This window comes from Dasypus novemcinctus, chromosome 7, assembly GCF_030445035.2.
Source record: "Dasypus novemcinctus isolate mDasNov1 chromosome 7, mDasNov1.1.hap2, whole genome shotgun sequence".
In the NCBI taxonomy this organism is placed as follows: Eukaryota; Metazoa; Chordata; class Mammalia; order Cingulata; family Dasypodidae; genus Dasypus; species Dasypus novemcinctus.
The window spans coordinates 115,771,577-115,799,544 of record NC_080679.1 but is presented as its reverse complement, the minus strand read 5'-3'; the positions used below and the strand labels follow the sequence as shown (position 1 = coordinate 115,799,544).

General features: G+C 45.4%; 1 protein-coding gene across 1 annotated transcript in view; it reads right to left on the bottom strand.

Annotated features, from left to right (window-relative positions):
• Positions 1–27,968, bottom strand: part of TMEM163 (transmembrane protein 163) — a 275,356-nt gene that overhangs the window by 50,603 nt on the left and 196,785 nt on the right. Inside the window, exon 5 of the mRNA XM_004480181.5 lies at positions 5,398–5,494. Within this exon, the coding sequence (XP_004480238.2) occupies positions 5,398–5,494 (97 nt within the window). The remainder of the gene's footprint in view (positions 1–5,397; positions 5,495–27,968) is intronic.

Below are 27,968 nucleotides of genomic sequence, written 5' to 3'. Positions count from 1 at the left end.
ACACCAACAGGGCCTAAGAATGGATAAATCTCTCCCACCAGCACCAGGCTATCCGGTGAATGCCAAGCATTTTGCAAATACAGAAGTCTGTAAATCCAGAGAATCCCAGTCCCTCCACAGGTCGGAAGACTGTTGGGACAGGTTCTTGTCTGTGGACTTGGAAACACATGCTTCTAGTAGACTCCAGAAGAGTTTGGTCTCTGTTTTGTTCATGAGAGTGGAATCCCACCTGAGGAACTTGCTGGGATACTGCTGACCTCCACGGGGTCTGCAGAGCCCGGCCCTTCCTTCAAGTGTGGGAAACACACAGCACTTAATGTTGAATGAATCACCCATGAGAGAAACAGTTACCCCCCTAGAAATCACAGTCACATTCTCCAGGGACAGGACATGAAGCAAAGCTGATGGCTGGCCTCCTGAAAGGGAAGGCGCTATCAACGGGGGCTCCCTTCTGTTGCTAGAGTGGAGCTGCTTTGTTCTGGGGAGTGGGCTGGAATTTTAAGAAACTGGGGGATTTAGTGAGGAGATGGGTAAGGGGAGGCTTCAAGGCAACCTTTCTACCCAAGGAAGAAACAAAATTTTGCTAAGCGATCCTTTCTGACTTAAAACACAAACTGGCCTTTTCCTTTCTTCCTTCTCCCTCCTCTTCATGCTTTCTCTCTCTATCCCTTTCTCCTCTTCTACATAGAGACTCTTGTATAAACAGGAAGCAAAGATAGGACAGAGAGCAAGTGTCCAAAGAACCTGTGGCTCCAACTGCTCGTTCGGCCTGGAAGGGCCCCTCTGTGCCCTCCTCCACCCCCTTTCCGTCAGCCCCCTGCTGGCCCACTCCAGCACCTCCTTCAGAGGGCAGGTGGAGGGTCTCCTCCAGAATGGCCCAACATGCCACCTCCATCAGCACCCTTGATAAGAGCACCTCCTTGGTGTTCTCCTGGGACTGCCTGTCTCCTGACTCTTCTCTTCACATGCCGAATGTACTGTTTATGGGTCTGTCCCCAGCTGTGAACCCCTTGGGAGCCAAAGCCAAGCCCTCCGAGAAGGTTCGAGGGCAAGGATGGGACTTCTATGGCCTGGGAGCTACACACATCATCACCGCTCCGTCCTTTGTAAAGCATTCCCATTCCCTCATTTCATCTAATGCTCCCGAGGTCCGCTGTGTGGCAGGTAGAGGAGGAGTGACTTGCTAGAAGTCACACAGCCAACAGTGTTGAGTTAGGCTTAGAGGTCAGGTCTCCCGGCAACTGGTGGGTATTTTCTGAGACTGGGGCCCAAGGTTAGTTGTGGCTGACTGAAGCCCAAGGGAGAGCAACCCTGTCCCCGCTTCAGGGAGTCAGGGCAGGACCCTCAGAAGCCAGGGGTCCCCTCAAGAGCACGTCAGAGCAGCCAGACGGGGAGCTCCGGGGCCCACAGCCACCAGAGAGACTGAGAAGCCGAGCCTGACATGACCTCAGGCCACAAGCTGAGGTACCTTGATTAGTAATTTAGAAACCTAAAAATCTAGAATGCTAAGAGCAGCAGCCACCTCAATATTATGGACTTCTACTGCTAACCATTTTAAATCAATTGCCCATTTGATCCTTACCCTAAACCTAGGAGGTAAGGATTGTCGCCATTTTACCCCTGAGGAAACTGAGGGCGAGAGAGGCTGAGGGGCTTTCCTGTGGTCAAGCAGGTAAGAAGAAGGCGGGAAGCCCACATCTCTTCACCACTCCAAGCAGCTTCTCAAAAGCACCCCCGTCCTGTAGTGCCACCCACCACCGTCCCCCTCATCCCACGCCTGGCCTACGGCATTTTCCATTATTTTTTGGTTAACCCGCTTGTGGGTGCTTCAAGAGACAAAGCAGTGGACGGCACACCCTGGGCAGTGGCACAGGACACAGGGGGCCCCGCGGGGAGGGGCAGGGGTGGCATGGGCCTCTGGGACAGCCTGCAGCAGCACTCCCTTGGGAACACACAAGAACTAAGGCAGGAAGGCCCGGATGGCAGGACCACGTAGGCCTGTGGCCCAGGAGCCAAGACAGCCCTGGCCCAGAGGCAACGGTTCAAGGTCAGGTTCTCCCACCAGCCCACTGAGGGAAGAGCACGATGAACAAGGACTCTTTTTTTGTACGAGGGACTGACTCGTACGTGGAAAAGCTGTGCTCAACCACTGAGCAACATCGACTCCCCCGTTTTGTTTTGTTTGAGTTTTGCTTGTTGTTATTTTTTAGGAGGCACTGAGAACCAAACTCAAGACCTCCCACATGGGACGCAGGTGCTCAACTGCTTGAGCCACGCCCGCTCCCACCATGCCCTTTTAAAGCAACCTATAGACAAAGGCAGAGCACTATGATGACTAAAAATGCAGCTCCGGCTACTTTCCCTTCTACTTCCAGAACCGTGGTTCCTATAAAGCTGCAGAGAAGGCTCCTTCGGAATCTGTTTCATCAATAACCCAAGGAGAGCTTGTACACGATGTGAGGCAGGGGGCTTGTGCCCGGTGCTCACGAAGCCCTGGCAGCTCATTCTAGATTCACCATCCGGGACTCCCCAGGGAGCAGGCCGGCCTGACTTCCCCATGGCAGGGCCCAAGGCTGGGCAGCACCCAAGGCCTTCAGTGGTGCCCACGCTTGGTAAATTCCTAACTACGGTCTCTTACGCAAAACTTACCCGTTCTTACAACTGTGCTCTCATCCAGAATTGAAGCAGCCAGGGGAATGGGGCCAGGGGAGGAAAGATACCGCTGCAGACAGAGCCTGCAAGGACAACTCCCAGAAATCGCACATGTCAATGGAATTCTGCGGCGAAGGGCAAAGATGCAGGTGCAACTCGGAGCTGAACTCAAGATACGCAGGCCTCGGGACCATCTCCCGGGTTGTGACCAGAGATCTCGAATTCACTGCCTGGTTTTGACCAAAAGTATCAAAATTCACAGCTATCCGCCACAGGCAACCGAATGCTTTTGTAGCTGTGTGAAATTGTCCACCCACTCCCTACCCCAATCAGGGCTTTTTAAAAGTTTGATTTAGTTGCCGGTTTATTTCTCATTAGACGTAGGTTTCCACTTTCTCTTTTAAAATGGGAAGATCTGACAGACTGGGTCCCCCTGGGGCAGGACAGCACTGCTGGGCACGGCGGGGGGGGGGGGGGTGCCCCCTCCCAGGCACACACCCCCAGGCGCCACAGACCCAGCCTCTCAGGCCGGCTTCTGCAGGCGGTGAGTGTGTGGCTCCAAGTCTGGCCACTGCACCGTGGACCAAGATTCATTCTGAATTACTTCAAACCAGTGGTGGGGGCTGCGGGCAGGGTGCCGGCTACCATGAACCTCTGGAGCAGAGCGAGGGACCTCAACGCCCTGGGGTTGAACGACCGATGACGGCTACAACTTGGTGGCATTTGCCTGGCCCTGGGTGCCGCTCAGCTGGTCAGAAAGCCTCTCCTCTGGGACCTGAGCTCAGATCCCAGGAAGGGACAAAGGGAAGGCTCCTTTGTCAGCGTTTCATAGATTTGAAGGCTTAAAAAAACAAAAAACAAAACAAAACCAAAAACCCTTTTACTTTTTCCTCAAAGTTTGAACAAGATGACCTGAAAGGATTGTGAGTTTTAAAACGCGCATCAGAACTTTTAAAGATGTGGGTTCACTCTCTCCAAACTTCACCTTGGGAGGAGCATTAGGCCTTAACACTTTGCCATGGAATTTAAGTCGGTGAGTTTCTTCTCTCATCCCACAAGTTGTCTGCACCTGCGGGATACGCGACTGCTACCAGTAAAAATGTTTCAGCTATCAAGAGAAAACCAAGGGGACTTTTGCAAACACCTGAGAGCAAAGTTATTCACTCTATAGTTCGCCCAGCTGGAGATTCATCTTTAATGTTAAAGTAAATGAATGCGTCAACCATAATAGTACTGAACACTCCCACCGATAAACATTTCTTAGGGTTGAGTTACGTTTCCCGTCCTCTTCTAAATGCAAAGATGTTACCTGACAGTTAATGTCTACTCACACTTAAGGCCTTCAGTTCTAGGTGATAACCACGATGATAAAGAGCCATTAGGGCACTGATGGATTATTAAAGAAATGGCTCTACTCTTAGTTTAAGAGGTTTGGGAAGGCAAATTCTGAAGTCACTTTACTCTCTCTCCTAAATGCCCCACAAAATTACACGCATACACATAACCACACACAAACGCAAAGCATCACCTCCCAAAAGATTAACACACATTTCTTTAAAAGTAAAGTCGAAGGTCTAATCATTTTGGTCTTATAGAATAAGGTGATTCAGGAAGCCAAGCTCAAATCAAATCACACCCTAAGAGAGGAGCCCATACTTGGCATTTAAATTATTGCACGGCTTGGGTAAAAGAGGAATGATTTAATGGCAACTTCCTCATTCCCAGGTACCCAAAGTGCTTGTCTTCTATGAAGACTGCCTGATGGGAGGTTGTTAAAATATTTCTCTTCTCAGGTATTCATAAGGGTGGGGGGAGAATCGGGGAGCAGATAATGACTCTCACCCACAGGACAAGGTAGCCAAAGATGACACATTTTAGTAAGAAATCGTGTCCTTCAGTTTCAGCATCTGAGTTTCAATTGTGCCAGAAAACCTCATGTGAATAGATTTATGTATTGAATGAAGATGCAAAAGAAAAAAATTACATAATTTTTATTACAACAATCCGTGAATGGACACAGAACCACAACCACAAACACCACAAACTGGATCCCTCTGATACACAAAAATAACCGTGTTTCTCTGTACATTGCTTGGTGGCTGCTGGGGGTGGGGAATGGGAGGAAGAGATGAGATGTGGAGGCGTATTTGGGACTTGGAGTTGTCCTGGGTGGTGCTGCAGGGACAGTTACCAGACACTGTATGTCCTCCCATGGCCCACTGGGTGGAATGTGGGAGAGGGTGGGCTATGGTGTGGACCATTGACCATGAGGTGCAGCGGTGGTCAGAGATGTATTCACCAAGTGCAACGAATGTCTCATGATGATGGAGGAGGTTGTTGCTATGGAAGGAGGAGTGGGGTGAGGGGGATGGGAGGTATATGGGAACCTCATATTTTTTGAATGTAATATTAAAAAAATAATAAAGATTTTTTAAAAATTAACCAGGGGAAAAAACCAAACTTTTTCACTGTGAAAGCCAAAAAAAAAAGTCAAAATATCTAAGGAGAGGTCCACAGAACCCAGTACTACACCAGCTACTTGGGTTTTTGGGTTTTTCTTTCATCCAACCCAGAACTTCTCTCTGCCGACACATCAACATTCCTGAAATGAGTTCTTCTGAACCTCCAAACCTTTGTGCCTTCTCCCTCAATCTGCCCAACTCTCCCCAGTAAACCAGAGGTGAGAGGCAGCACAGGCGGCCGGTACTTTTGGGAAAGAACGTTCCAGAAGAAGAAGGACCTTACCACTTCTGGCAGCAGCCTCGTCGAGAGGTCATGGATGGCTTTGACCACTATGCAAATGGATGACAGAAGGAATATCACCCCCAAGATGACACAGGCTCTGCAAAGAAATAAAACATGGAGCATCACAACCGGGAGGACACCACCCCGCTGGGGAGCGAGCACGGCGACGACGACCCCACCCAGGGCGCAGGGACCCAGCCGTAGCTGGCCGCACACTCGCGGTGACCACCCACAGTCCGAGGGTGGATTCTGAGCCATCTCTAGATGATGTCGTTCATAATTTTAACACCAGCATCAGCTCCACGGGAAAAAGGCCCGCCATCCCACATAACCTCCCAGCATCCCGCGAATGCTGGTGTGGAAGGGCCTTCCGGGTCTGGAGACCCTCGGCCCTGCCTGGCCAAGCCCCGTGCCACGAGCCGTGCAGCTGGAGGGTGCCAAGTTCCCTAGTTAGAGTGGAGTTCGGACAGGAGGCACACCCCGAGCCCCACACCAGTGGCTGCAGGCTCCTGGTTAAGGCACTGAGCCTCACTTGCCTCTATTTCCTCAACTGTGTAATGAGAACACTAGTTACCACCTGAAGATAGAGAGAGACCTGAAGGCACCGAGCATCGAGCATCGCACTGACCCTGTTAATATTTGCTGAAACAAAGGGAAAGAAAGCTCTACTCTTTTTCTGATGTGAAGTGACAAACCCCTCTGGAGTTTTGATGGGAAAACAAAAGAGATTCTGTTTAAGGCAAAATGGGGCAAATCAATAAAAAGAAAGGAGGCAAGAAGGAAGGAGATAGCTGGGCGCCAAAGGGGCAGAGGCGAGTTAGAGGTGAGGCAAAGGGTGAAGCCAGGAGATTCACACCCAGGGATGTGGCCAAGGGATGTGAGCCGGGGCTGGCAAAGGAGCCCGTGGGGCTCAGGACACAGCAGACACCCAGACACAAGGAAGGGGAGGAGAAAGCGAGATGGAAGATGAAGGTAGACAGGAGGAAAAGAAGGTCACACACAGGTCAAAACACCAGATGTTACAAATGAAAAGAGAGGAAAGAGGAAAAACACAAGAACGACTGCAGTCAGCTCTCAGCCACCCCTGCCCCGGCCGGGTATCTCATCCTCTGGCAGCCTTCTCAGCTGACTCTTCCCAGCTACGGGCCCACCTGTGCTGAAAGGACACCAAGCCAATTAAAACACCACCCTGAGAGAGCTGGCATTTGGGGTCCAGGACAGCCACTTTCATCCCCGCTAGGACAGTCAGGTAATCCAGAATCAAACAGAACGCATCTTTCATTATTCATCTTTCTTTCCTTTCTCTGAACTAACGTCACGGCCCAGACTGTCCACACAGCTTTTATTTATTTATTTTTGAAGTGGCGCCTTGACTCTACCCAGTACTTATAATCCTAAATAACCTGTGGACAGATACGATCCCCCCAATAGTACAGCCAGAAATCAGAGCCGGGAGACAAATCCAGCAGGAATTCCTAATCCACACCCTAGTTTTAAGGTTTAGTCTTTCTAAGCACAGCTATGAAGAAGGACCAGCTGCAGGCTGGGGCAACACACAACAAAGAACCACCCTAACACAGCAGAGAGAGAGAGGAAAATGCACGGCCTGGGGATCTGTGAACAGACCTGAGCAAAGAACGACTGCCGTGTGTGCTATGCCTCCCTGTGATGAGTCCCAGGGGAAGGAACAGTCAGTCACTCAAGAGGGATAAAAGGTAACTGAGGCAGTAGGTACACGCTGATGCAGCAGCAGGAGGAAGGACGAGGGCGGGGGCTCGGGATGGTGCAGCCGAGAGGGGTTTCGTGGTGGTGGGAGCTGCGCAGGGCCTGCGGGATCAGAGCTCCCCGAGAACCGGCCCTGCGCCCCAGCCGCACCCACGAAAAGAGGGCAGTCCTTTCCTACCTGCAAGCCTCCTGCTCACCAGAAGAAGCAAAGGGCACCGGGGGAGGGCTCACTGCAGGAGCAGAGCCTAAGGTCTCAGGTCAGGACAGGCTGTGTGGCAGCTTCACTTGCTCCATTCGCAAAACTCCTGGGGACTAGCGGAGGCTGTCTTCAGCCACCAACTGGGTGCTTCTCAAGCCTGGTGGCACCTTGCACTCTCCTGGGGACTTTTTCTACGTTTCAGTTCAATGTCATCCAAACCCCTTGGGGGATAGACCCAGGCAGCCTCACCTTTTTAAAAGTCCCCCTGACCATTCTAATGTACAGCTCGGCCGGTCACCTAGGCCCGGGGGCTGTCCTCAGAGGGCTTCCCATGCAGGAAACAGTGCAGCATGTAGGTGGCCCCCGCGGCTGAGGAAGGCATGGGGTCTAAGGTGCTGCAGAGCCTTGTGGCACATCCACCGACTGGCCGGCGTCCCACCCTGAGGAACAAGCAGCGCAGCCACCATTTGTGGGCTCGACCTTCTACAGGGTCACCTCGTTCCCAAGCAAAAAGCAGCAAATGCCTGAGCTGCTTCCTGACAGGGACAAACTGCACAAAAGGAATCCACCCTCCAGCAGAGCACCGCAGGTCTGCCCCCGCAGCAGAGTGGACCTGGATTTTGTGGACATTATTCCAGGAGACCAGGGTGCAGGATGCAACGGCCTCCATGCAGTTACTTCCTATGGTTCTCCTTCATCAAAACTCCACTGGGAGCAGAAGTGGCTTAAGCAGTTGAGCACCTGCCTCCCACATGGGAAGTCCTGGGTTCAATTCCCAGTACCTCCTGAAAAAAAAAATAAACAAGCAAAACAAATGAAGAAACCAACTCAGGGGAACTGATATGGCTCAGTGGTTGAGCACTGGCTTTCCACATACGAGGTCCAGGGTTCAATCCCTGGTACCTGAAATAAAAACAAAAAAAAAACCCATTATAAGTGCCTGAAGGGTAAGAACTATATTCTTTACCTCTCAGTATCTATCATTGGACGACCTATATAGCAGGCACTCAATATGCACCTAATATCAACTAAATCACTAATGGATTTGTAAGTCCCCCACCCCTTGAAGTGCAAGGGGGCATCATCCATTTACCAGGGGAGTGGAAAGAGGAAAGAAGCTCCTAACACTTGGGTCAAATGTCCACGGAAGAGTCCACAATGTAAAGCCACTCTGGAAATGTCGTGAAAATCAACAGAAATTTGTGATTTGGTTTGTTGAAGTTGAATTCTACAGAACTGTCATCATGTTTTATTTATTTACAAATATATCTGTCCACGAATCTGTTAAAAAGTTTTTTTTTATTTATTTTGTTAAAAAGTCTTAAAAACCAATTTCCATGTTCTTTTAAATGTTGTTGCAAATTCAGAAGCAACAGTCGCCCTTCCTCCAACACCACCAGGAGTCTGTGTCAGAGCCGCTCTAATAGCCTAACTTAGCTATTATTAGCAGAGGGTGTGATGCTATTTTTTAACGTATTATTAATAATATATTGTGTTTACACAGCAGCTTTCTCCTCAGGCACTCAGATTTCCGCACATCAGCTCATAAATCCCCTGGAGGTACTCACCAGACCCAGCCTTTTGATTTTCTGCTATTTTACGGAGGTGGGGAGGTACGTTTCATAAACACCAGGAGTTAAAATAGGGAACCGCGAACTCGGAGGCTGGGCCAAGGTCACCCAAGGAGTTCGAAGCCCATCACGAAGCAGATTCCAGGTGTCCTGACTGCAGCTCCATGCCCAGCCCCTGAACCATCAGCCACCGGCAGGCTCAGCATCACGTGCTCACGCCACCTCCGCCCTGGGACTGCAGCCGTCTCAGGACGCCGCCAAGATGTGGGTCAGGAGCAAACGAGGCAGGGCGGCTGATTCTGCACCTGCAGGTGCGGTCTGCCTCCAGGTGTGTGCGTGGCGGGGGCGGTAACTGCTACACTTGCACTCGGTGGCCACCGCTTGGCGGGGCGGGACCCCCAAGCAAAGAAGAGGGCGCTGGGAAGCCAGCTTCCTTCTCCCTCCTGCCCGAACCCCAGGGGAGGAGACTTGGAGAGCCGGAAGGGGGCACATGAACTACCACGTCCTTCAACACAATCTCCCCTTCGGCGTAGACTGAAAGTGAATTTCAGGTCCCACTGATCCAGTGGTTGGTCAAGTGGGGTCCCCTGCCCAGAGGCACCAGCATCAGCCTCACCTGGGGGCTTGTTGCAAATGCAAATTCTCAAGCTCCACCACAGCCCACCCAATCCAGAAACTCTGGGGATGTGGCCCAGCCACCTGAGCTTTAGTAACTCAGCCTCGGGGTGAGGCTGCTGCACACTCCAGGTGGAGCCCCACTGCATTGGTCTTACCAAAGACACATTTAATGGTGTCTGGAAGATGGCTAGAAAAGCAGAGTTAAAGTCAATGGCACTTTTTCTTTTCCCTTCAGCTAAAGGCCACAAATTGCTAATTGTGCATGCACTATAAATCTCTGAATTACCTAAGCATTGATTTAGCCTCTGAAATTACAAGGTGGAAAAAAACCTCCTGACACACACATTCGCATCCAAATTGATGCCAGGCTGAAAGTTTAGGCCCTTGTCAATGATAAACTTAAAGGCCTGTGGCTCACACAAATAAAGCCTGAGACTTATCTTCCCAATTCTCAGTTACTTCCCATTAGATCCAAAAGCGAGGGGAGAGGCTTCTTCTAATCATCCTCTAATTTATGGCAGACTTAAGACAGAGCTGCCCTGGTGATTAACTAATTCAGTCTACAGATTAAAGTGTAATTGTTTTATTTATAATCTTTTACCCTACTCTCCATAGAACTTGTACTCTGAGACATTGTTCAAATGTAATGCAAATAATTAGCAAATAAAATACAGTTGGGGGCAAGATGGCAGCAGAGTAAGCAGCTCCTAGAGTTGACTCGTGTTACAGGGCAGTTAGTAATCACCAAGAGCTATCTAAAGCACCTGGCTGGGGGCTCCAGGAGACTGGAAGAGCATCCTGCAACATCATTGAAAGAATGGAAGGAGGGGACTGCCCATCTCCAGAGAAGATTCATGAGAAGAGCACTTGACCCCACAGAGGCTGGTTCCATCCTCCCTCCACTGGTGGCACAAGTCACCTGGGGAGATATTCTGTGTCTGGAGTTAGAAGCCCCATTTCCCAAAAATGGGGAGGACGAGACGGTTAGGCACCAACTTTAGCTACTGATTAGTAAATTTGGTGGGCTAAAGTATAATCCTAAGAACAGGTAAAGTTTGAACCTGTCTAGGTCAGAAGGAGGCTGGGAGCTGCCATTTCAACTCCTACCTCAGCATGAGGGGAAGCGGGGCAGACTGAAAATCACAGTGATGGTAGAGACTGGCTTGCTTCTACCCAGACAGGGCAGCAGCTCTAGGCTAGACTTCAGCCCCACCTATGGCAGGGAAGAGGCTGGGAGGACCTGCACCAGCCTCTCCAGGCAACTGCAGGTGCTTTAAACCAGCACAGACTGAATAGTCAGACACCCGGAGCTCCATCCCTCTCCCCCACCCCCAATAGGAGAGAAGGGGAGCTGTGTTTCCTCAGCCTCTATGACAACTGCAGGTGCTTTTGGCCCACATGGACTGGTTTGTTGAGCACCTTCAATTCCATCCTCCGCCCCCTCTGTAGGACAGGAGGGGGCTGGTTTGTCCGCAGCTTCTCTGAGCAACTGCAACTGCTTTCGGCCCACACAGACTAAAGAGTCAGACACCTGTGGCTCGACCCCCAACTGCCCAATAGGAAAGGAGGGGGCTGGTGTTTCCTCAGCCTCTCCAGGGACCTACAGGCACTTTTGGCCTGCCCAGACTGGTTTGTGGGGTGCCTACGGTTCCATCCCCACCCCTTAAAGGCAGAAGGGACAGTACTCCCTCAGCCTCTCAGGGCAACTGCAGGGATGCATTAGGCCCACTTGGATTAGATTGTTGGGCACTCTGGAGGGTCCATTCCCAACCCTGGTAGGGGAGTCTACCTGAGCAACTGCAGGCAGTTTTGACCCAGGCAGCTTAGTTTGCTACACAGATTTGCAGCTCCATCCCCACCCAAGCAGGGGAGCAAGGGGCATGAAGATTCTTCAGTCTCTCTGGACAACTACAGATGGTCTTGGCCTGTATGGCTGCAGCTCTGTCCCTAACCCTGGCAGAGGAAAAAGATGGGAGAAGCTTCACCGGTTCCTGAGGCAACACAGACAGCTTCAGCCTCCACAGCTTATAGTACCAACTACATGCTCAGTTCCTACTACACAACCAGCAAGGAAGAAAAGGCAAGAAAGCCCTAAACTAAAAGGAGAAAGTGTGCCCAGAATATATCTAGTAAGTCAGATGCCAAGACACCAACAAAAAATTACAATCCATACCAAGAAACAGGAAGATATGGCCCAGCCAACTGAACAAACTAAGCCTACAGATGACATAAAGGAGTTGAGACAACTAATCATAGATGTTCAAACAAATCTCCTTAATAAATTCAATGAGATTGCTAAAGAGATAAAGGACGTTAAAAAGACACTGGAGGCAGCAGACTTGGCCCAGTGGTTAGGGCGTCCATCTACCACATGGGAGTTTCGCCCCGGGCTTCCTTGACCCCATGTGGAGCTGGCCCATGTGCAGTACTAATGCGCGCAAGGAGTGCCCTGCCACGCAGGGGTGTCCCCCGCATAGGGGAGCCCCATGTGCAAGGAGTGTGCCCCATAAGGAGAGCTGCCCAGCACGAAAAAAAGTGCAGCCTGCCCAGGAATGGTGCCACACACATGGAGAGCTGACACAAGATGACACAACCAAAAGAAAGACAGATTCCCATGCCACTGACAACAACAGAAGTGGACAAAGAAGATGCAGCAAATAGACACAGAGAACAGACAACCAGGGTGGGGGGGGGAAGGGGAAAGAAAGAAAGAAATCTTTTAAAAAAAAAAAAAAAGACGATGACGACACTGGATTCAGCACAAAAAAAGAATCTGAAAACATACATAGAAAAATATCAGATCTTATGTGAATGAAAGGCACAATAAATGAAATTAAAAATACACTGGAGGCATATAACAGCAGATTTGAGGAGGCAGAAGAAAGGATCAATGAGCTTGAAGACAGGACCTCAAAAGCAAGCATACAAAAGAAGAGATAAAGAATGGAAAAAATAGAGCAGGGTCTAAGGACACCAAATGACAACAAACGATGTGCAAACATATGTGTCATGCATGTCCCAGAAAGAGAAGAGAAGGGAAAAGGGACAGAAGGAATATTTGAAGAAATAATCATAGAAAATTTCCAAACACTATTGAAGGACATTGATTTTTGTGTCCAAGAAGCACAATATACTCCCATCCAAATAAATCCAAATAGATCAAGACATACTAATCATATCATCAAATGCCAAAGACAAAGAGAGAATTCTGAGAGCAAGAAGAGAATATTGATCCATTGTTGGAAACTGAGGCACAGTGGCCTCACAAGGAGAGACGTGCTGTCTCCATGCTAGTGCTGTCTCCATGGCTACACTTGCACCCTAAGGAATGTGGTAATTAAGAATTCCCAGCAAATGGGATGAAACTGTTAAAGGCTGAAAGAAAAGATGAGCACATACCTTTTGTAGTGAATAGAACACTTAGACTTTGTACCTTGAGATAAGATTTTTTAAAATTCCTTAGACTATAGGTAATGCTGATAGTTAACTGCATGTTGCTGCTTGTTGTCACATAGGCATGTGTTGCTGCTTGTTGTCACATAGACTGGGGTATACAGAGAGCCCCTTGTAAACAATAAAGTTGTCTGATGAGTCTCTACTCGCAGACCCCTGATCCCAGCTCTCTCTTTCTCTCTCTCTCTCTCTCTCTCTCTCTCTCTCTCTCTCTCTCTCTCTCTCTCTCTCTCTCTCTCTCTCTCTCTCTCTCTCTCTCTCTTTCTCTTTCTTTCACTTTCCTTTTTCTCTTTCTTTCATTCCCAATACCCTTCGGGTCCAAATCTCCAACAATGCATCACATACAAGGGACATCCAATAAGATTAAGTGCTGATTTCTCAGCAAAAACCAGCAGTGGTATGACATATTTAAGACACTGCAAGAGAAAAACTGCCAGCCAAAAATCTTATGCCAGCAAGATTGTCTTTAAAATATGAGGATGAGTTTAAAGTATTTGCAGATAAACAGAAACTGAGAGAGTTTGTAAACAAGAGACCAGCTTTGTAGAACAAACTAATGGGAGTGCTATAGCCAAAAAAGAAAAGACAGAAGAGAAAGGCTTGGAAAAGAATCTAGAAATGAAGATTATATCAGTAAAAGTAACTAAAAGTGTAAAGAGAGGAGTGAAAATAAAATATTACAGATAAAACCCAAAGGTCAAAATGGGTGAAAAAAGAACTGCCATTACAGTAATAACATTGAGTGGTAATTGTTTAAACTCCCCAATCAAAAGGCACAGATGGGCAGAATGGATAAGAAAATATGAGCCACCTATATGCTGTCTACAAGAAACTTGCCTTGGACCCAAGGATACCAGTATATTGAAAATGAAAGGCTGGAAAAAGATAGTCTATGTATACAGTAACAACAACAACAAAGAGCTGGAGTAGCTATACATATATCAGATGAAACAGACTTTAAAAGCAAACCCATTATTAGAGACAAGGAAGGACATTATATATTAATAAAAGAAGTGATTCACAAGGAAGAAGCAACAATCATAAATTTATATGCTCCTAATCGGGATGCCCCAAATTACATGAGGCAAACACTGGCACAACTGAAGGGGAAAATTGATGTTTCTATAGTAATAGTTGGAGACTTCAATATACCACTATCAGTATTGAATAGAATATCTGGGCAGAGAATAAGTACAGAAACAGAGAGCTTGAGTAATATGATAAATGGACTAAAACTAGTAGACATATACAGAACACTGCATCCCAAAAGAGAAGGATATACATTCATCTCATGTGCTCATGGATCTTTCTCCAAGATAGACCATACGTATGTCACAAAGCAGATCTCAATAAATTCACCAAGATTGAAATTTTATAAAGCACTTTCTCTGATGATAATGGAATAAAGTTGGAAATCAACAAGAGGTGGAAAAAGGGAAAACTCACAAATATATGGAGATTAAACAACACACTTAAATAATTAATATTTGATAATAATCCGGTCAAAGAAGAAATTTCAAGTGAAATCAATAAATGCCTTGAAATGAATGAAAATAAGAACACAACATATCAGAACCTATGCAATGCAATGAAAGCAGTGCTGAAAGGGAAATTTGTGGCCCTCGATGCTTAGATAAAAAAAGAAGAACTAAAATCAATGACCAAACTACACAGCTGGAAAAAATAGAAAAAAAATACAGTTAACTATTCCCTAGGCAAGCAGAAGGAATGAAATAATACAGATCAGAGAAGAAATAAACAAAATTAAGAACAACAACAACAAAACAACAACAAAAGGCAATGGAGAGAATTAACAAAACCAAAAGTTGATTCTTTGAGATTAACAAAATCAACAAACCCTTAGCTAGACTGACAAAGAAAAAAACAAGAAAAGATGCAAATAAATAAAATTGAAAATGAAAATGGGGACATTACCACTGACACTACAGAAGTAAAAGAGATCATAAGAGGATACTATGAACACCTGTATGCCAACAAACTAGACAATGCAGATGGAATGGAAAAATTCCTATGTATGTATGAACAACCTACACTAAAATAGAAAAACTCAACAAACCAATCACAAGTAAAGATATTGAGACAGTCATCAAACAGCTCCCCAAAATGAAGGCCAGGGCCAGACGGTTTCACAGTTGAGTTCTACCAAGCATTCAAAGAAAAGTTAATATCAATCTTACTCAAAAGAAGGAATGCTACCAAACTCATTCTATTAAGCCAATATCACCTTAATAACAAAGTTAAAGATATTATGAAAAAAGAAAATTACAGACTGATTTCCCTAATGAATATAGATGCAAAAAATCCTCAACAAAATACTTGCTGTTCGAATCCAACAACACATTAAAAGAATTATGCATCATGATCAAGTGGGTTTTATACCAGGCATGTAAGGGTGGTTTAACACAAGACAATCAGCATAACACACCACATTAGTAAATTGAAGAAGAAAAATCACATGATCCTAATGATTGATGCAGAAAAGGCATTTGATAAAATATAGCATCCTTTTTGATAAAAATACTCCAAAAGATAGGAATTGAAGAAAAGTTTCTCAACAAGATAAAGGCCATATATGAAAAACTCACAGCTAACATAGTACTCAATGGTGAAAGACTGAAAGCTTCCCTGTTGAGACTGGGAACAAGACAAAGATGCCCACTGTCATCACTGTGTTCAGTACAGAGTTAGAGGTTCTAGCTAGAGCAATCAGGTAAGAAGAAAAAATAAAAGGTATTGACATCAGAAAGGAAGAAGTAAAACTTTCACTATTTACAGATGATATAATCCTATACTGAGAAAGTCCTGAAAAATCTGCAGTACAGCTGCTAGAGCTACAATAATATATAATTTCAGCAAAGTTGCAAAAATCAGTAGTATTTCTATACACTAGTAATATGAAACAAGATTAATAAGCTAAAATCAGTAGTATTTCTATACACTAGTAATGTGAAACCTCAGGGAAAAAAAATTCATTTACAATAGCAACTAAAAGAACCAAATATTTAGGAATAAACTTAAGCAAGGATATAAAGCACTTGTATTTGGAAAACTACAATGTATTGCTAAAATAAATTTTTAAGAGACCTAAATAAAAGGAAGAACTTTCCATGCTCATGGATTAGAAAACTAAATGTCATTAAGATGTCAATTCTACCAAAATTGATATACAGATTCAATACAATCCCAATAAAAATTCCACCAGCATAATTTAAAGAAATGGAAAACACAATTATCACATTTATTTGGAAGGCTAAGGGACCCTGAATAGCCAGAAACATCTTAAAAAGGAAGGGCAAAGTTGAAGGATTCTCACTTCTGGACTTTAAATCATATTACCTAGCTATAGTGGTGGAAAAAAAAAAGCAGCATATTACTGGCATAAAGATAGACACATAGATCAATGGAACCAAACTGATGGTTCAGAAACAGACCCTCACATCTATGGTCAAGTGATTTTTGAGAAGGCTGTGAAATCCACCTAGCTGGGGCAGAACAGTCTAATCAACAAATGGTGCTGAAAGAACTGGATACCTATAGCCAAAAGAAAGAAAGAGGATCCCAATCTTACACCTTATACAAAAACTAACTTAAAATGGATCAAACCATAAAGCCCCTAGAAGAAAATTTAGGGAAACATCTTCGAGAACTGGTGGTAGGTGGTGGATTCTTAAACTTTACACTGAAAGCACAAGCAATGACAGAAAACATGGATAAATAGGACCTGCTCAAACTGAAATACTTTGGTGATTCTAACAACTTCATCAAGAAGGTGAAAAGGCAGACTACTCAATGGGAGAAAATATTTGGAAACAACATTTTGGATACGGGTTTGATTTCCATTCTATATAAAGAGATAATACAATTCAACAATAAAAGAGCAATTAAAAAAACGGACAAAAGACTTAAACAGACATTTCTCCAAAGAGGAAATACAAATGACCAAAAAGGCACATGAAAAAATGTTCAATATCACTAGCTATTAAGGAAATGAATATCAAAATGACAACGAGATATCATACACCACACAAAATGGTCATTATTAAAAAAACAAAACAGAAAACAATAAGTTCTAGAGAGGATATGGAGATACAGGAACCTCCTTCACTGTTGGTGGGTTTGTAAAATGGTATAGTCTCTGTGGAAGACAGTTTGGCAGTACCTCAGGAATCTAAATATAGAACTGTCATATGATCCAGCAATTCTTCTACTGGGAATATATCCAGAAGAACTGAAAACTGTCACACAAACAGACTTTTGCCCACCAATGTTCATAGCGGCATTATTCACAACTGCCAAAAGATGGAGGCAACCCAAGAGTCTATGAACTGATAAGTGAATAAATAAAATGTAGTATATACATACGATGGAATACTATTCTTGTGGGGACATGTTGGTGCAGGTGTGATATATTCATTAAATAATACACAGTATAGTGTGGACTTAGTAGTACTAAATCCGTGTCCATGGTTTCACCTGACTGGCACATGTCTGTGATTTTCACCTGACTGGCAAAGGGATCTGTGGAACAGAAAAAGGTTAAGAACCCCTGCATTTTAGTGACTAGAACTAACACAACTGGCTTATAAATGGGATTGTGGCTGAAAAAAGATAATTTAGGGATGTAAATGTCAATTGAAAGAAAGCTAGAGAATAATCTAGGGACTGAACAACATAGTGAGCCCAGCGGTGGATGAGAATTACGATTGATAGTACAAATACAAGTTCCTTCTATGAACTTGAACAAATTACACTGCTATTGCAAAGTGGTAGGAATGTGGAGAAGCATGGGGAAAAATACAATTAATGTAACCTATGGACTATAGTTAATAGCAATACTATAATATTTCTGCATTAATACCAAAGATGCACTGAGTTAATAATAGGGGGTATGGAAAAATATACCTAATGTACACTATAGACTATAGTTAGTGGTAATAGTCGGATATTATCTCATAATCTGTAACAAATGTTCCACAACAATGTAGTGTGGTGGTGGAGGGGTGTTGAATGGGATTCCACACTCATGTGCATGATTGCTTTGTAAGTTCATAAATTCTCTAGTAAAATATATTTTTTAAAAATACAGTCAAGGGGTGAACATACACAAAGCACTTATGGGGGCACAATTTCTAATGTTGCTTTATTCTAGCTAAGCCCTCTTTCCCTCTATGTGCTCTTCTATTTTAAATAAGGCCAATAAAAACCCAAAATCAGTTTAGAGTCAAGATAAAGGGAAAGAGACAGTGAGCAATTAATGCTTCTGAGTCATTTCCCACTCTCTGAATTGGCTATGCCAGTCACCAATTTGTTTAAGACTCTGCCCCACCTTCAGTCCATCACTAGCAACACAAGCCATCTCTCCTACTTCAGGAGCTCCCTCCCCTCCTCTTGGTAATTTACCCACATTTATCTATTTCCCTTGGCTTTCCTAAGTGCTAGACCCCATCTCCACTCTCTCCCACCAAGTTCTCATCTCTCTTCTCTATCCTCAACCTCATCACCTGCTGCATTGAGAACAGGCTGGTTCAAGTTGGCGTGGCGTGGACCAGCGATGGTCACTCAGGCCAGGAGCTCTCCAAGTAAGTGGTCCATACGCTCTCCATGGTAAGATGGTCCACCTCCCCAACATGCAACCACTCAAAAGCTTTCTTACTCAGCAAAATGGCCCCTTGTTTATATCTGAAATAAAAGGAGCTGTATATAACCCACCCAACTAAAATTTCATTTAGATAGCACTTTATTCTTACCAACTTTAGAGGCAAAAGTAATCACGAGGACTTGGTTAAAGAATTAGACCCTGGAGAAAGATAGTCCAACAGAATTCTCTGCAATGATGGAAACACTCTATTCGCCACTACTCAACACAGTCGCCACTAGCCACATGTGGCCACTGAGCACTTCAAACATGGCTAATGCAACAGAAGTGAAAATTTAATTTTATTGAACTTAATCAAAATTCAAATGGCCACATGCAGTTAGCAACTACCATACTGGACGGTACAACCCTGAAGGCTGGGCTAAAAACACAGAAGCCCATCAAAGGGGTCTCAGCCCAGAAGTCCTGCCCCAATGGGGTGGCTTACGTGGGCTAGCACAGTCTGCTCTAGGAAACCTGGCGAAGGGGAACTGTGCCTCTGGTATGTCTCGCTGACCAATGCATCACTTCCCTACTTCCAGTTAAACCATGAGGTTTCTATGCAAAACCAATGCCTGCTCTCATCCAATATCAACCAGTCTTCACCAAAGTTACTGCTCGACCAGGGGTGACCGCGTTTTAGAAAGGGATTTAGAAGCTTCAAACGTTCCTAAGTTCTGTTTGCCAAGCCCTGAAGTTTAGGCAAACAAAATCTGTTCCCAGTCTCCAGGCAGTACAAATCCAGGTAGTGAAACCCGAACATCATTATAGGATAGTCTTTATCTGTAAATGTGGCCATCGGAACCAAATGAACAAAGGGGAGAGAGTGATGAAGTGCCGCCTGGGGGACAGGATGAAGAAGGACGGGTGGCGCTGCAGAGTGGGACATGCAGGCTGGGTGTGGAGCAGTGGGCAGGAACAGTCAGGCAGGGAAACTATAACCGAAGGCCGTGGAGGGCTCCAGGCAGAGGGAACACCATGAACGGGAGTGTGAGGACAGCGCAGTGAGGCCCCATTTTCGTGGAAACTCCGAGTGGAGATGCCGATCGGGGAATCTGGCAATGAGGCCGGGAGGCAGGCAAGGGCCACCCGGAGAAGGGCCCTGTGTGTCCTGGGACGCCCTCAGGAGGGCAGGCGCCCCACCAATGGTGCGCACAGTGGGTCTGGGATGTGACATGGACCAACACGTTATATTTTATAGTAACAGCCACGTATTTTAATGTACATGAGGAAAAAGTTGATGACCATTCCACGACTTTGGGGATAGTACTGTTCTGGGAAAAATGTAAAACGCAATTCCATTTAAATAAACAGTAAATATAGGATAGGTGGTATGTAGATAAGACAGATATCATCGAAGGGGAAAACCCTGGAAGGACGTCAGGAAGTCGCTGAAGGATTTTCGACAAGGTACTCCCATGAGCTGATCTGGGCTTTACAAAGGCCCCTCTCGCTGTGGCTGGGGTTTGGGGGGGCGGGAAACCAGCTGGGAGACAATGTGACGCCTTCCTAGGTGGGGGCTGCGCGACTGAGGGGTCGATGTGGGAAGGTACTGTGAAGGCAGGATTGATGGGGCTGGGGCCGCGGGATGGGGCAGGGAAGGGAGGGCAGGAGGGACGTGAAGCACGCGGGCCCGAGTCCACGGCTGGCCCGAGGGGGGCATGAGCGGGGGTATGCGGCTGCAGCGGGGAGCCGGGGGCAAGTCTGCGCTGGGACTTGTTAAGCCTGAGGAGGAAAGCCCAGACAGCCAGACAAGAGTTGGGGCCAGAGGGGCATCTCCGAGCCTGTGCTCCCCAGGACCATTTCTCTAGGGCCCCAGGGTTCATCCTGCTGCTTCTGGGTGCAGGCAGGAGGGAGGGGCACAGGAGCAGCCCAGCTGAAGGGTGCAGACCCATCCTGCCTCCACGCACCCCCCCACACACCGCGCAGGGAATGCACGCTGCGGCTCACGGCCCAGCTCTTCCAATCCACCCACAAACACTGGGTCCTAGGTCAAGGGTTCGACAGCAAACGAGAGAGACCAATTCCCTGCTCTCCTGGAGCCTCCGTGGGGAGGGACAGACATTAAACATGTGACTGAGTAAGCCCATTAAGTACAGACACATGTAGTGGTATAAAGGGGGATAACGGCCACGGTGGCTGCTGATGGTCGGGAGAGGGAAGAAGAGATGTGGTGTGGGGGCATTTTCAGGATTTGGAGTTGTCCTGGGTGGTGCTGCAGGGACGGATGCTGGACGCTGTGTGTCCTATCGTGGCCCACTGGGTGGCCGGGGGAGAGTGTGGACTGCAATGTGGACCACTGTCCATGTGGTGCAGCGGTGCTCCAGAATGTGTTCGCTGGGTGCAGTGGATGTGCCACAATGATGGAAGAGATTGTTGATGTGGGAGGGGTGGCATGAGTGGGGTGGGGGGTATATGGGAATCTCATATTTTTTTAATGTAACATTTAAAAGAAAATAAAGAAAATTTGAAAAAAAAGTGTTGCTTTAAGGACAACAGTGAAGAAGGTGTGCCTCTAAGGGGACATCGGATCTACAGGTGGAGAGGGAGAGCTGGGTAGCCACCCAGGCCAGTCTTTCAGCACAGGAACAGTGAGTGCCGGAGGGATCTGGTGTGCCCCATGGACAGCAGCCAGGCCAGCGCTGCCGGAACGCAGCGGCCACGTCACGGGGTCACAGGAGGGACTCGGGCTGTTAAGATGGGTTGGTAAGACGGGAAATCAACAGAAGGTTCTAGCAGAGACTTGACAAGGACTTATATTTAAATAGGATCACTCATTGAAGTAGGATCACTGGCTGCTGCAGTGAGAACAGACAAGGGTGGCAGCAGGAGAGCTGCGGGAATGTACCTGCCGTACACCGTGGGAGTGACAACACTGGGAAGGGCAGGAACGCACAAGTGGGGAGGGCAAGGCCTCCCAAGTTCCTAAAATGCACCCAACAACCCCAGGCAGACTGGCTGACAGTCAGTTATACCAGACCTAGCGAAGGAACAGGTGGCCTGGTGGGGTTAAGAAATATTTAAAATAGGCCTACCAAGGTTAACCCCAGTTTCTCAGGAAAATCACAACATCCAGAGATCTTACTTTACTTATGCAAACTGGTTATTCAAAGTGAAACATTTAGGCATTTTCAATGTCAGATCAATTCCCTGCACATGAATTTCCATGTTTCCAAATATTTCCTGAAAGTATAGCTGCTTGTTTAGTATACAACACAGCCAGACAGATACCCACAAAAACTAACTGCAGCTTCTGCAGAAAACACAGGAAGAGAGGTTCTTTTATAAACCCTACTGTGTGTTTTGTTTTGCTTTCCGTCCAGTGTGCATGTATCTCCTATTAAACATAAACACTACGCCAATGCTGAGATTGAGGAAAATATTTACTGAGGGGCTACCATATGCCAAGAAAACTGCTAAGCATTAGAAACCATAACAAATAAGAAGCAGATCTTTTCCTCAAAGAGTAGAGAAAGCGGGCATTTAAATCACCCAAGAATCTTCCTAGAGAAGTTGTGATTTCAGCTAAATTTGAAAGAACTGAAAGACGTGAGCTTGATAAACAGAAGTGAACAGTACATTCCAGGGCAAGGAAAAAGCCTGTGCACAGGCGCGCTGGGAGTCATTCATTCGTAGCGTTTTCATTGCAAACCAATTTAGTGCCAGGCATTGTCTACCATGCGGATGTTTGGGGGAAGAAGGAGAACTAGGCTCTGAGGCAGATACCTGCCTGACTTTATCAAGAAACATCAGAACATTAAAGCAGCCTGTGGGCCAACGGGACCAAGCAAGAGGGAGAAGGGGAGGGTACCGCTGGCAGGAAAGGGGCAGATCTGGAAGCTGTCCGAGGCCTGGTAAGAGACGAGAAGCCACTGCGGGGCTCTGACTTGGGTTTTCACAGGCTCGCTGGCTGCTTGATAAGGGCACGGTGAGGAGGATATTGCAACGTCCAGGGGAGAAAATGACAAGGGGCGGCACCTCGGATCAAAGCGGGAGCAACACAGCAGGTAAGCCTTTGGATATATTCTCCTTTGGGGTTTGGGTCTGTGATGCAGGTTGAACTGTGCCTCGGCCCCCCACACAGATACGTTGAAATCCTAACCCCAGCACATGTGAATGTGACTGCCAGGACACGTGCTTACCACAAGGATTTGTTAACTGAATATTTCTCTTCACCCCCACCACAACACTCTTATCATTTCCTTGGTAACCTATTCTCCAGTACGCTATCCTTCTTGGTTATAGTACTTAAAGTAATTAACTTAATTTGTTCATTCATTTTATACACTCCTGGGAATCTATACCTAAAGAAAAATCCTTTCAAAGGATGTTCACAGCCGCATTAATTGTATTTTAAAATGAGAAATGTAAATGCACCATAATAGGAGTGTTCAAGTCACTACGAGACATCAATTCAGGAGATTATTAGATGCCAGGTAAAATTGACTTTGTCAACAGATAACAAAAATGTCCTAAAGATAAAATAGAAGTGAAAATGCAGGATATGAAATTGCACGTACACAGGCTAGAAATACGAAAAAATAAATCCAAACCTAGGAAACCCAAGTTTAGGAAGAATTTCAATAAAAAGCTACAATGGTGAAAAAGTAGACTTTCTTCCCATCTACTTTTATAAAGCAAAGAACATTTCTAAAAATGCCTTCTCCTCTTACACCACTTTTATCAAATACTTTTATTATGTCCCACAAGACATGAAATATGGGTCTCTATCAAGTTTCAAACGTGGTGACATAAATCAATCAGTTTTTAATGAGCACCTACTCTATGTTCTACATCCTGCGGTGGCACAGGTATATAAGACATGGTTTGGGGCAGGATACAGCATTGGTTTAGAGTAATATAATAAGCTTACACCCAAGTACAATGGTTCATGTCTCCTTTTCCAAGACGCAACACTTTTATAAGTAAAATGAGAGTAATCAAAATAACATTTTCCTCCCCAGATTGTTGTAAGCATAAATAAGATGATGGATAAAACACCATGCATTGAGATGACATTGAGCATATAGAAAATACTGAGGATAACATTTCTAATTCAGTCCTGTGGCATTTCCTTCCATCACTGGCACTTCTGATAACACCCAACATTAAACATGTCTTTTCTGATATAGTCTTGTGGTCAAGTCCAATGGACATGAATTCTATAGGGCAGGGTTTCTTAACCTTTTTTGTTCCACAGACCCCCTTGCTAGTCAGATGAAATGAACATTAGTGTAATTTCTTTATTGCCTACATTCATAAGTGAAGGAAATATTAGATTTGTTAGAGAAAATAAAGATAATAATTTGATTTTTTTTCAGTTCAAGCTCATGGATCCCCTGAAACCCCAAGGGGTCTGTGGACCCCTGATTAAGACACCCTGCTCTAGGGCAAACACCCCTGGCATGTGTGAAGAATCTGGAGTTTACAGAGGATTCCCACAGACTTCTGTGCTTTTCAGAAATGCTGCCCTGCAGAGCAAGAATCATCTCTCCCATCAGACAAGTTAGAAGGCCTGAGGGGGTGGAGGAAGGGAGCTGGAGAAGGCTGTGGAAAAGTCTGTGACCCTCCCAGGTTTATATAACTAGTCAGTAGCTGAGTATGTCTCAAGTCCAAATCTGAGGTTTTAAACATAGACAAGCTGGAATTCTCCTTATCTGGGTGCTCAGTCACTTTAAACACACACAACACAGGATGTGTGTACAAAATGTTCTCCCTTAAACAGCAGCATTGCTGGAGTCACTGAGCTGAGGGGGAGAGGGAGCCAGGAGTCTAGGGTTCTAGAACCAAACCTAGAGAGATCTCTAGATTTCAGTTCCCTCATGTAGAAAATTAGTAACTTCAACTAAATCCCTATGGACCTGACACTCTACAACTCTACTCCCAAAGTGGCATCGGTTAGTCTGGCTCACTAAAGATTTTTATTTTAAATCAACAGGTTTGAGGCACAGATTTATTTGCATACCTGAAATGTAAGAACTGAACAGCAGGAATTATTTACCCATTGGCAAATTAGGGGAAAAAATATGAGCTTCCCACTGAGCAACCTGCAAATTACGGGTTTCCTATCATATATCACTACAGAGTTGTCAGACTGCAGAAAAGATGGACTGTGATTTTGTCTGGATCTTACTTATTTCTGCACCTTCTCTGTGACCTACACACTCTACTATTTTGAAGGGCTGACATTTCCCAGAGTAAGAGAGTAAAACTAGATAAGCTAAAAAGAGAGCATTTTAAAGGAAAATGTTATTCATCCATTGAGCCTGTAAGCTGGTTTTCTAAGCAGAAAAATGACTTGAAATTATTTGAAGAATATTAATACAGAAACCTCATTATATTATGGCCTGGGAAGCATAGTAATGATTAATCCTAAACCCTTCACCCTCCTGTAAATTCTGGAACTTTAAATAATGTAAGCAATCTCTTATTAGATTCACAAAATGCAAAGCCTTCCCTATAAAGGACAGATGTGCCTATAACATAGAAACTGATTTGGTCCCTTAATCACCCAGAGCGTAAGCTAAAAATATCACAAGTCAACCCATCTCAAGAGATAAATGTTAGGGTTTGCATATTCACTGTCATCCTGATCATCTTAGGAATGGAGAAATTAAAGATCCTAAATGTAACTTGCTCTATGCTGAATAAATACAAGGACATCCCAGAGGAATGTTTTTTTAACCACCAGAGGCTATCCAAGAGACTGGGGAAGAAGGCTGTAGCAGAGGCTGTTGATGCCACAATATATTCCCTTGGACAGCCAAGATTTCAGTAGCAGCCACAGGGGCTCCATGTTCTCTGACAAAGCCCCACCTTATGCACCCACAGGGGTGGCAGGGTACACATCTCAGCAACTTGGAAGAAAGTAACCCCCACTGCCTATAGCAAAGACCGCAGTGAAGCACCCTCCCTGGCTTTTCCTCCACCACTGTTGAACTCTCCCTGCTCCCTCGCTCCTGTTTCTGGGATCATTCCTCAATTGACTCCCTTCAACCAGGTCCTTGCCTCAGGCCCCAAACCAGGAAGAGCTTTGATGAGGGACAGCCACAGCATATTATCAAAATAAGGAGAAAGCAAGATGGTTTGAGCGTGGCATGGACGAACTCAGGGTCTGGCCCAAACACCCATGTGAACAAACCAAACGTAGGCCCAAGGCTGCAGCTTCAACGTTCCCCTGGTTCTGGAAATTAAAACCTTCCAGGCACCCCATTTCATTAGGCCATTCTTGCATACTCAAATGTCCAGCAAAAAGTAACTATCAGGGCCCCACCCTGAAATGACGACAGAGTGAGATGCTTCAGGGTTCTGTCCACCTACGGAAGTTGTGAACAACCAGGAACTGGCAGAAGCCTCTTTCTCCAAGCTCCAGAAAACAATTTAAAGGACTGCAGTAACTGCATAAGCACCAAATCAAGGAAAACAGACTACTTAAAAACAGTAGGATCTTGTGGCACCCTGGCCCTCCCCAACACCTCACTAGCTCAGCACAGAGGTCCCATGCCCCCAGTGAGGATCCCTGGTACCAGTTCCAGAAGGAGCAGAGAAGCCCTTGTGTAGACACTGAGAGCAGGTATGTCTGGGGCTGGCCTGAAGGGACAGACTGTTCCAGAGCTTGCCCTGCATGTTGAAGGTGATGCCCTGGCCTTTCCTTCAGAATGCTATGGCAGAAAAGTCAAGGTATCCTGCCCGGGACAAGAGATGTCTGGCTTTAGGACATACAGTGTTCTGGCTGAGACCATGAGGAAATAGCCTCCCAGGGAAGAGGGGATATTTGTATCTGTTTAAGTGGAGGAATGCCTAGGGCCACATATACACACTCAAGACAAGCCACCTGTGCATAAAGGATCAGGAGGGCGCCTAAGCTTTGGCCTTGAGCTATTCTCCAAAGTCAGAGTATAGCTAGGCTCTGAAAATCTGAAAAGACTGGGAAGGTTGTTTTCTTTTTATCTTCTCCTTCTTTGTTGTTAGTTCCTGCCTTTCAAGGAATTCTCTGTCATGACACTAGCTGTATAAAAGCTTAAGTAAAAGATGCATCAGAGTCCAATTACAGTGATAACATTTAAAAATGTCAAGCTGCCCAGGATTCAAGAAAATACTATGAAACATACGAAAAACCAGGAAGAGATTGTCTAGGCAAAGGAGAAAATTAAAGCATTAGGACTTATCAATCAGGAGAACCAGACATGGGACATACCAGACAAAGACTTTAAAATGGTCCTAAATATGCTCATAAAACAAAAGGAAAATACAGACAAGAAAAATGAGCAAAGAACTAAAGGAAGTTAGGAAAATGATAGACAAAAACAAAGAGAATATCGATAAAGAAATAGAAATTATGTAAAGTACCCAAACAAAGATCACTGTAACAGACATTAAAAATTCCCTAGAAGGGCTCAATAGCAGATTGGAAATGGCAGAAGAAAGAATCCTTGAGCCTGACATAAGGCAACTGAAATCAATCTGAGGAGCAGAAAGAAGAATGAAGAAAAATGAACAGAGTTTGAGGAACCTGTAGGACCCCATCAAGTACACCAATGTATGTGTTGTGAGAATCCCAGAGGAGAAGAAAGAAAGGGGCAGAGAAAGTACTCAAGAGAATAATGGATGACATTTCCCAAATTTAACAGAAGACATGAAAAAACACATCCAATTGCTCAACAAACTCAAAACCGGATAAGCCCAAATAGATCCACACAGTAGCACATTATAATCAAATGTTCAAATGCCAAAGATAAAGAGAGAATTCTGAAAGCAACAAGGGAGAAGCAACCTATAACATACAAAGGGCCTGAATAAGATTAAATGCCAATTTCTAATTGGATACTATGGAGGCAAGAAGGCAGTGAGAGGACATATATAAAGCACTGAAAGCAAAAAACTGCCAAACAAGAATTCTATATCCAGCAAAACTGTCTTCAAAAACAAAGGCAAGATTAAGACATACCCAGTAAAACAAAAGCTGAAAGACTTCATCACCACTAGACCAGCCCAATAGGAAATGCTGAAGAAAGTTCTGCAGATTAAAGGAAAGGACAATAGACAACAGACTGAAGCCACATGAAGAAATAAAGGTCTATGGTGAGGGTAATGACGTGGGTAACATAAAGGCATAAAATGTAATGATAAATCAGTGGTTTGGGATTCATAATGTATAAATACGGAATTGTGACAAAAACTACATAAAGATGGGGGCTCAAAAAGACATTATTGGGATATGTGGGGAAAAAAGAATATAGATATTAAGCTTTATATCAATGTTTAACTTCTTGAACTTGATAACAGCTCTTAAGGTGGTTACAGAAGTGAATATTCTTGTTCTTAGGAAATGTACATTGGAGTAGTAAGT